The sequence below is a fragment of the Zea mays genome, chromosome 4 (assembly GCF_902167145.1).
Source record: "Zea mays cultivar B73 chromosome 4, Zm-B73-REFERENCE-NAM-5.0, whole genome shotgun sequence".
NCBI classification, from domain to species: Eukaryota; Viridiplantae; Streptophyta; class Magnoliopsida; order Poales; family Poaceae; genus Zea; species Zea mays.
The window spans coordinates 139757557-139768040 of record NC_050099.1 but is presented as its reverse complement, the minus strand read 5'-3'; the positions used below and the strand labels follow the sequence as shown (position 1 = coordinate 139768040).

Below are 10484 nucleotides of genomic sequence, written 5' to 3'. Positions count from 1 at the left end.
TGGGATCACGACTCATGGGTAAAGTGTGCAACCTCTGCAGAGGGTTAGAAACGGGTATATCAGTTGTGCTCACAGTTATGAGCACCCTTAGGAGCTCCTTTGATTAGAGACACTCTAGATATGTTTAAGATGGTGGTTTAATGATGATGATTATAATTACGGATCCTTTTGTATTTCCTCTCTGAGGGAGTACCTTTGAGATAATAACATGGGGTTATTACTAAAACTTGACTTCTAGTAATAATAAATACCTGACGAGCTAAAAGCAACTACTTTCAGCTTCACCCCACATACACCTAGTCCACTTTAGCCAAACGAGACATTTGTTGAGTATGTTGATGTGTACTCACCTTTGCTTAAACACCAAAAATAGGTTATACCCATTGCAACCCCTGCCCAAGAGAAGATGAAGGCCACATGGAGGACTTTCAGGAGTTTTAGGACTTCGATGAGTTCTAGATTAGATTAGCAGCAAACCCCCAGTGAGCAACCTGTGAAGGCCTTATATTTACTGCGTTTCGCTTTAGCACTTTGATTACTATTTAAGTTAATGACTATGTGGATGTCGCAGACATCGTGATGTAACAAAGTACTACTTCTTTATGTTATTATTCGAGCAATGTGTGATGATGTTCAATTATGTAATCGATGTGTACGTGAATTTCTAATCCTGGCACGTATATGGTTCACATTCGGTTTGACTTCCAAAACTAGGTGTGATAGAGAGGCCCATAAACCTCTCTTTGGCCCATTTAGACCAAGTCCTCGCCAAGCAAGTCTGCGAGGTGAGGCGAACGACCAAATCCCCACCGAGAAAGTCGGCGAGGCAGGGAGAATGACCAAGTTGAAAGGGAAATGTGCCCTTGGGCCATTTCTATAAATGTTTTGGTGATTAGATGCCCAACACATATTGTTTTGGTTAATATGTGCTAAGTACTAAAGAAGTGCAAATCAAGAATCAAGGTATGTCTCTAGCCTTGGTGAATTGTTTTTGATACTAACATATTTCCCTAAGTGCTAGGAACAGTATCAAAGCAAATGAGAATGGAGTGGACAAGTTTGGCTGAGTCCAGCCAAACCTGCACCAGCCTTCGGTGCACCAGACTGTCCGGTGTGCACCAGACAGTGTCCGGTGCACAGGCCGGTTCAGCATCGAAGTCACTACTCTCGGGAATCAGCGAGGGCGACATGGCTAAAAATCACCGGACTGTCCGGTGAGCCATCAGCGCCCGCGCTCAATGTTTGGCTGGCGAACTCGTCACTCTCGAGAATTCATAGAGGGCGCCATGGCTAAAATTCATCGGACTGTCTGGTGTGCACCGGACTGTCCGGTGAGCCAACGGCGCCCGCGACCAACGGTCGGCAGCGCGATCAACGGGCAACACGTGGCCTAAGCCAACAGTCACCTGGTCACACCGGACTGTCCGATGTGCACCAAATGCTCAACGGTCGGCTTTGCTAGAAGAGGAAGAAATCGGGCACTGTTCATGTCCGGTGGTGCACCGGACTGTCCGGTGCGCCACCCGACAAAAAGGCAAGAATTGCCTTCCAAATGGAATTCCAACGGCTCCTAGCTGCCTTGGGGCTATAAAAGGGACCCCTAGGCGCATGAAGCACGACACCAAGCCTCCATTGAACATCCTAAGATGCCTAGACTCCGCAACCATGCAATCGGATCATCGTGTTTCAGATTTGAGCACTTCTTGAGTTGTAAACTCCTTGCGCCGTGTTTGTGTGCTCACGTCTTGACTTGTGTGCGTGTGATTGCTGCGATTCTTGTATGTGTTTCTTTCCCTCCCTTACCCTTGTGCTTTTGTTGTGATCACTTTGTAAGGGTGAGAGGCTCCAACTTGTGGAGATTCCTCACAGACGGGAAACATCTCTAAAGAAGAAAACCGTGGTATTCAAGTGGATCATTAGATCACTTGAAAGGGGTTGAGTGCAACCCTTGTCCATTGGGACGCCACAACGTGGAAGTAGGCAAGTGTTATACTTGGCCAAACCACGGGATAAAATCACTGTGTCTCTTGTGTTGCTTGTCTTTGTGATTGGTCTCTTCTCTAGAGTTCTCGCATAATCACTTGTGCTATTGTTCCAAAGTTCAATACTCATTCTAAGGGAACAATCAAGTGAAGAGTTCTCGCTATAGCAACTTGGTTTCAATCTTACTAACATTTCATAACCAAGTGTGTGCTATTTAGTGTTGAATTTTACAGGATCACCTATTCACCCCCCTCTAGGTGCTCTCACAAGTCCCCACCGAGCAAGTCCATGAGACGGGGCGAATGACCAAGTCCCTGCCAACCAAGTCTATGAGGCGGGGCGAACAACCAAACCCCGCCGAGCAAGTCTGCGAGGCGAGGCAAACAACCAAGTCCCCACCGAGCAAGTCTACAAGGCGGGGCGAATGACCAAGGCCCCGCTGAGCAAGTCTGCAAGGTGGGATGAATGACCAAACCCCCGCCGAGCGAGTCTGTGAGGTGGGGCGAACGACCAAACTCCTACGCGAGCGGATCCACAAGGAAGGAACCCAGGCCGACGCTACTGGCCCACAATGATCGCAACAAGACGCAACATCACCAAACCACGTCTGAACCATACATACAATATCAAAAGGTCTCTGGCAGACACGATGGATCACCCCTGCATGCGCCCACAAATATACCCTCACTGACTCGTGGGGCCAGTCAACCTCAGTCTTATGAGCCTCAGCGTTGGAGTCTCTATAGTGACCCACATGCACCGAAAGAACGCAACAGATACACCATACCGGGGTGTATGCTTACGCACGCTAGGGGTGACATAGGCCCGTGACGACAGGCAAAACTTCGCCACGCACGACCGCTCCATGGGACTGACCCGCGATACCCACTGCACACTACTATGAAGGTGTCAATGAAGGACTAGCTATAGGGGGTTGTATGACGAACAAGCGATACAATACGCCATACTAGGAGTATGGCTACACACGACCCTACAGAGAACACACACGACGACCCGGAGGAGCTGATCTCTCTCCCTCTCCCTCTCTCTCTCTCTCGTAGAAAACAGATCTCTTCTGTCAGGTCCAACCCTTGAACTATAAAAGTGCAAGCCATCTTTCCTCTAGGGACACAAGCACACATGCTATAACATGCCTCAAAGCAATACTACGATTAGCACTACACTGGACTAGAGCAAAAGCCTGAACCAATATAACCCCTATGTCTCAATTCCTCGCTCGGATCCACGTGATCCACCATTCGAAGTGAGTCTGTTCTTTCATCCCCCACCGAACACAAATCTTTGGTCCCCCGGTTTCCAAAACCACGACACATGGCTTTTGGAGTCGCCTTCCTGTCCATTCAAACTCGATCGAATGGCGGAAAGAAGAACAACGTGAACACTCTAAACGTTTAGATTTGCTCCCAACTCTATATGTAATAATTTGTGTGAAACAACGAAAGCTGAATTGTTTGCGAAACAAATCATTTTTTCGAAGCAGCAAGCAAAAGAGTCCTAAAAATGCAATTTTCTATTTTGCATATAGAGTTCTCTATCTATTTTCTACTCACTCTGTTTCAAAATATAATTCGTCTGACTTTTTCAACCTAAAGTTTGATCACTCGTCTTATTCAAAAAATTCATGAGAAAATGAAAAAATAAGCCATATATAAAGTATATTTGATAATAAACAAAACACAATGAAAATTTTCATATTTTCATATTTTTTTAATAAGATGATTGGTCAATCTCGTGATTGAAAAATCAAACGAATTATAGATTGGAAGGAAGGGAGTATCTATATAAAGATTATTCGAATATATTTTCTATCTGATACGCTCCGATCTCGATGAAAATAATTAGAAAAGAATATCCACTTATTCGCATGTTCTCACCCCTATTCCTGTCGACCCACCTGTTCGTGTGTCCGTGTCAGTTATTTTTAGTCCGTGTTCTTAGACCACCTCCGACATTATGCGTATACCTCTCCCACCCCACCTCCAGTGTACTTTAGGGTTGATTTGGTGACAAGTGGATCACGAGGGGATTGGAGAGGATTGAGTGAGAAACGACTTCAACCGCTCCCCCAAGTCTCACCCTACGTGGGAGAGAGAGGCAGCTCCCGTATATATGTGGTGAGTTCTAATCTCCACACTTTAATTAGCCTATTTTTATGATATTAACTTTTTTTAATTATGGTAACCTGAAAACAATGTGTATTATGACAGTATGAATGATATATATTTTTTAAACTTCAAAAGTGGATAAATAAAAGTCAAATAACTAAATTATAGAATATAGATAGAACTGAATTGAGTAATACGTGGGAATATTTTTTGAGGTGTCGTAGTAATATATATATATATATATATATATATATATATATATATATATATATATATATATATACTAGGTGAGTACTCGTGCGTTGCAATGAGAACATATAATACCATGATAACCTATATATAAAATGTGTCTTATATTGTTATAAGAAAATATTTCATAATCCATTTGTGATCCTAGCCATACATAAATTTTGTTATTTTAATTTAGTTGTTTCACTACTACATTGCAACCATCAGTATCATGCATACTTCGATATATGTCATGATTTGTATGGTCTCATCATTGGAGAGCACGTGCCACACCGGTAGAAGTTCCGTCGTACATTGTTAGTCATCAGGCACGCACCACCATACACGCTTGCTTAAACAAAAAATGCAAGTGTGTGTTTGCGAAGAGAATTAAAGGCATGCCGGCACAAAAGCTACCCCGACGATGGCGAGTAGTCATTGTTGTCGGTCCTCCTCTGCTCACCCCCGGCGCCGAGATGACGCCACAATCCTTGATATAGTAGTCGTCGAACGCGCGCGACATGGTGAGTACCGATGACTCTTGGCTGAGCTACCAAATTAAGTGCACCCCGGGCTCATCAGCGAGGTAGTAGACCTAGTCGTTGCACCACCGGATGTTCTACCCCTCTACATACATCTTGTTCGAGGACACTCACACAACAACAACAATGGTCGTCATCCCAGCGCACAAGAATTCATGGCTAGTCAGTAGCGACTTACGTGGCAGGTTGGGCTTCAGGTGGATGATGAGCTGGACGGCGTGATGGCGCCGTCATCGGTTGCGGTGCCCAGAACAACCTGAGAGTCGTCGGCATTGGTGACGACCATGAGGTCCCATGTTTAACCATGGACAGCGCGGTGCAGCCGCTCTGGACCGCGTCCAAGCGGCGGCTGCGCCGGAGCTTGCCGTACACAGCGGCGCATGGGCCACGTAGGACAACTTCCAGAGATAGAACTGGCAGTCGCCAAGTTTCTTCTCGTCGTCGATGAGTGACGCCAACGCGAGCGCCTTGTGCTAGTGGTGTTTGTTCGAGGTTTCCAAATAAGAAACATGGATTCATCTTTGACATTGGTTTATGAAAATGACTTATAAGTCAGATCCATGGAAAAATATTACGGAGAATAAATGTCACACATGCAAAAAAAAAGAATTTAAGTTCAAAATATTATTCAAACAAAAGAAATTACATGCAAGGCTCTTCTTTAAATACTACTCACTCAATCCAAAAATATAATTTAATAATCTCGGTGATACTTATCTACTACTACACATTGTGCAAGGGTAGCAGGTGGGCTTCGAGAAAGATGTAGTATATGTTTTTACTATAATAGATGTATACATAAACACACATGTAGTGTAGTGGTAGCTACAAGCACATTTACTTGGGGGTCGCGGGTTTGAATCCCTTTGGGCCTGTTTTTTTTAATTTAATTTTAGCTAGACGTGGGATGTACGTGAAGAGGGAGAATGAGAAAAGAAACAGATCTTTTACTGCCTTAATAAGTAGTAGAGATAATAGAAATTATGGGCGATTGGTTGGTCTTCGAGTCGGCTTGGACTCTTCTCTTCCTCGCCAACTCCTCCGTGGCGCCGCCGTCTTGCCTGCAGCTTTTTGAGCCTTCGTCATATCCACCCTTCTCTCTGTCTCGGCATCTGTTTGAGCAGTACAAACCCTATTTTTGGAATTTTATAGCATTGTTTCGTGATCAGTCAGTTATATTTAACATATGGTAGAAATCTGAGCGACTTTCCATAATATTTTTCTAAAACCGCATATTCGTCTCTTCGATACTATTTTTCTAAGATCGGATATTTTAATGGTACAGATCTAATTATCCCAAGCACGCTTCCTCGACTTCCTATCTCGACTCTCCCAAGTCACAACCCTCGACCTCCCCCCTACTCCAACTACTGGAAGCGCCGATCCATCAGGTTCTGATCGATTCTTCTGCCCCGATCCGCAGCGGCAAGCGGAGATGAACTGCGAGACCTGTCAGCTGAAAGAACTGGTTCGCTACCGATCCTAACCCATGCCTCGGTTTCGCTAGGGTTCTTCTGCTTGCTTTCTGGTCGCATATGCTGACGAATTCTTTTTCATTTATTTTTTATGAATTCTTGTTGTTTGGGCTGCAGGAGCTGGAACTGACGGAGATCAGGGATGTTCTGCGCTGTGAGTGCTCTAAATTTTAGTTTTTTTCACATCTCTTCTCATCTCTCTATGTTCGTTGAAAGGGGGCTTCTGTTCGCCTCAATAAATTGCTCTCTATTGACAATTTGACATGACACGGGAGCTATACTGTACTGTATTCATTCACATCCTTATTCGTTGTTATGGTTTCAGTAATTTTTGGAATAGAGTAATTTCAAGTTGCAGTTTTGAAATCATAATTGTGGTTAGCTAGTGGGGTTTACCTTGGTTTCGCTCATGGGGAAATGTAAATGCTGTATGGATGTACGGCAGTGGAAGCTTAACTAAAAATTGGGCTAATAGTGAAGCTACTCTGCAGAAGATCATATTATATCACACAGTTGTATATTGTTCAATGCTTTGTTGTGCTTATCTCGTTCCAGAGTCCTTGCTGTTGTGAGTTCTTAACCTTCTTCTATGTGCTTGAGCTCCTTCCACTCTACAGATAATTGAATTTTATACTTGCCTGAGTATTAGTAAGTGCACTCATCACTTACATGACTTCATAAGGTTTCTCTGGGGATCCTTATCTTTCTTAACTTCAGGTTCTTCTATTAGTAATAAGAAACTGGAGTTCATGTGTGTTCTCTACTACATAGCACCCGCTAATGGATATGGTAAATATGAACTATGCTGCAGGTATTTTGCACACCATATTCTTCCATAGAACCCTCAGCCTGGTTCGCCCCAAAGATGTTGACTGTGATTTCCTCGATATTACTTATGTGAGTATTTCCCTGCATTAAGATCTGGGTTTGTTTCAATGACCAAGGCATATGGCGTTGTGCTTTAAGTAATTATTATATTTATAAATTACTGCTTCCATTTGAAAATTAGTGACACTTTTGCTTTTCACAGACTCCCAAGTGCAATTTTCACCACTAATTTGCAATATATGATTCTAAAGCCAGTATATTCATCAGTGGCATAAATTTTCCAAAGACCCAATAATTGAGTGTTCTAAATTTAGTGAGTTACAAGAAGACGTGACCTTGGATTATTTATGGACATGTCTGGAACCCAAATCTGTGACTAGAGTGTTTACTGGCATTTCACGTATTATGACTGTCGAGAATGCCTCTTTCCTCATTATTATTGCCAATCTAATTGGTTCTGCCTTTGTAATGCTTCACCTAACTGTAGCCATGAGCCATGGTTCAGTATTACTGTTAATAGTACTGAGATTAGACCTGGAAGTGGATTAGCATCCACATCTGTTATGGTGGTGGCTATGGTTGAGGGAGTGCAAGGGGGGCAATCGGGGCCTTGCCCATGGCTGAGCAAGAGAGAAGATTTGTCCTTAATTCTTGCTTGATTAGATTTATACATCTTCTCTCCTTTTATATGGAGAGGCTTATCTGACCCTAAGGAAATATCCTAACCAAATTAATCTAACTTATCTCTTTCCTTATCCTAACTAACCAAATTTTCCCTTATCCTAACTGACCAAATCTTTCCTTGTCCCAACTAGCCAAATCAATCTAACTTATTCTTTCCTTATTCTAACGGCTCCACATATCCCTTATCCGTCTCAGCAGCCTGTTTTAGCTTGCTGGCGTCACCGACTGAGTTTGACATCTCCAGGGACAGGCAGAGATGCAGTGGCACGCTGTCATGGACGAACTGCTACATACCTCCGCTCGCACGGCCTAACCAGGTGGTCTTCCAGTACCATATGATCCAACATCCGGGGCCATGAGACAATGATGATTTAAGACGGAGCGCATCAATGCCGGACATGGCAGAGACAGCCAAGCTATGCTGGTACACAAGCTACACTCCATTCGAGGCATGGTTCGGCAAGCTGGAGAAGCATATCAGTACACACTTTTTAGGCGGCAGGCATCACTGCAGTAACAGGAACAGCTGGAGGAAGGCCACCGTGAGCATCCACTCGAAGCTGGAGATGCACACGGTGAAAGTGCCGCTGCCCACATGGGAGAGGCACTGGGAGGAGGGGAGAGGTCCAATGGATATTTGGATATCCAGCCTTCTATCCAATCCAATCCAATGTGTTTGGATCTCGTGGCAATGAATGTCCTGATCTAAACAATATCCATTCAGTTAAATCAAAAGCGGGTTGAATCCATTTGGATTTTGGATGATCCAAATCCATTTTCTGGTCTAATTGAGATTTACTTTTCGGTAAACTGATTTTAATGTGTAGCTATGAAATTTAGAATCAACAAACAAGTGATGAGCAGATCAATATGTACTGTGGGAAGCTGTGAAATTTAGAATCAACAAACAAGTGATGTGCAGATAAATATGTACTGTGGGCAGCAACTCATGTTATGTATGTTATCCAAAGCCTACTTTTAAGTCTAGCCTTAACTGTATATTTCAACAAGCATTGCAGCAAGTTTCTTTCTCTCTACGACTTCCCAACTTAACCACGATGACAGATGCATTGTCCAAATATGATTACCTTGCTTGTTGCAGTCTAATAACTTCCTTTCATTTGCATTGTCTTTGCTGCTGCTCACTTCGATGTTTTGATGTGTTTAGGTACAATGTGGTCTACCGGAACTAGAAAAGGAAGTTGACGAAAAGATAGACCAGTTCAGTGCATGGGTGGAGAAACACCCAAACCGCAGAAGCCAGGTCTGAAGTACAACAATTAGACATATGCTGCGTTTTTCTTCTGTTGCTGCTGAACTATGTTATCTTCTGATTAAGATAAGTGGCTTACCTTCCCTGAATATCTCAGATCTGCCTCTCCTTTTTCGACGAGAAACACAGACACCCTGGTTGGTTTGTCAACAAAACAGAGCGCATCTATTGGGAGCAATGGTTCATCAATTTGCAAGTCATGTTCCCCAAAAGATACAGCAAGTCAAACAGCTCCAAAGGGCTGACAAACATCCAAGGTAATTTTGTTAACTAAAGTTTCACAGACGTCATGAGGCTACCATAAGCATGTAGAATGTAGCAGTAACATTTTGTGCAATATGCTCCTAGCAAATGCCGTGGAGGAGACCAGCACAAGGCGTGCTGCATTGGAGGCGTCGATTAACGAAGTGCTGTTCCAGATCATAAAGTTCGCCAACGAGAAAAAGGACCACATTCCTGCTATCCCTGACAGGATTTTCAATCACGAGATCATGATCCCAAGGTGAGTGATATATTTGATATTGGTCGGCCTGTGATAAGGCCCATCCTTAGTTAGCCTAAACAATTTTTTTTGTTAAGATTCTCTACATATATCTCGATCAACAGGTGACCCCTTTTCCTTGGACGTGTTGACAGCTCGGATTCTGTATTTGGATGGAACACGGACGTCATTCGCAGAGTTCTGAATAGCGGGCACCCATACTCGCTTTAACTGAAGACGACATCTCAGTGGGCGCCCGTATTCAGTTTATTAGCGTGCTGCCGCCCTGTTTGGAAGACGGCTCTGTTAACCATCGTGGTGAACCATATAATATGCCTAAGGAAAAACCTAGTTCTGTGTACATCACCCTGCTCATCTGGCATGTACATACTGTGTTGGGATCTTGCTCATCGGTCAAACATTCTTAAGTTCGATTAAGTTTATAAATAACAATATTATGATTCTAAATAAGTTTATCATGTAAAAGTATTTTTCATGATTGATACTTATTGCGAAGCATCTCCGAGTGAGTTAGGTGGTTCGAGTAACACTCCTTAAGTCTTGAATTCGAATTTTAGACTAGGGTTAACGAAACTCTTTTGTTTGTCCTACATTAAAGCAAGTCTAAATTTTGGTCCTGGTGACATACAGGCTAAGGTGATGTTATGTATGGGTAGAGCACTGACCTATGGGATGGGTAGAGCACTGACCTATGGGCTGCTGTGTATGGGCGTGGCAGGAGTTGGAGGGTTTTTAAACCTGTGTGAGATCTTAATACAATTAACGGTGACTGTCTTATCTTCTACATGTCATATTTTTTATTGATACTTATTTAATATTATAAAATACTCTTTGTTATAAATT

The 10484-nt window shown here is 43.2% G+C and overlaps 1 protein-coding gene across 4 annotated transcripts; it reads left to right on the top strand.

Moving 5' to 3' along the window:
• Window positions 1-5868: 5868 nt before the first annotated feature.
• On the top strand, window positions 5869-10139 carry LOC109939169 (autophagy-related protein 101). Of its 4 annotated transcripts, none has more exons than XM_020552617.2 (8): window positions 5869-6068; window positions 6165-6347; window positions 6472-6508; window positions 7166-7251; window positions 9035-9130; window positions 9237-9396; window positions 9488-9641; window positions 9776-10139. In XM_020552617.2, exons 2-8 carry the CDS (start codon window positions 6315-6317, stop codon window positions 9849-9851), a joined length of 642 nt encoding a protein of 213 aa, XP_020408206.1. In that variant the 5' UTR covers window positions 5869-6068; window positions 6165-6314; the 3' UTR covers window positions 9852-10139. The 4 variants fall into 4 exon arrangements, with proteins under 4 accessions (XP_020408206.1, XP_020408207.1, XP_035823240.1 ...); XM_020552618.1 differs by having other exon boundaries at window positions 9746-10139; XM_035967347.1 differs by having other exon boundaries at window positions 5870-6002.
• The last annotated feature ends 345 nt before the right edge of the window (window positions 10140-10484 follow it).

Excerpts from the sequence above, each read along its gene's own strand:
- LOC109939169 (XM_020552617.2), top strand. The coding sequence starts at position 6,315 with ATGAACTGCGAGACCTGTCAGCTGAAAGAACTG. Across the intron at positions 6,509-7,165 it reads GATCAGGGATGTTCTGCGCT|GTATTTTGCACACCATATTC; the intron begins GTGAGTGCTCTA and ends ACTATGCTGCAG. Across the intron at positions 9,642-9,775 it reads CACGAGATCATGATCCCAAG|CTCGGATTCTGTATTTGGAT; the intron begins GTGAGTGATATA and ends ACGTGTTGACAG.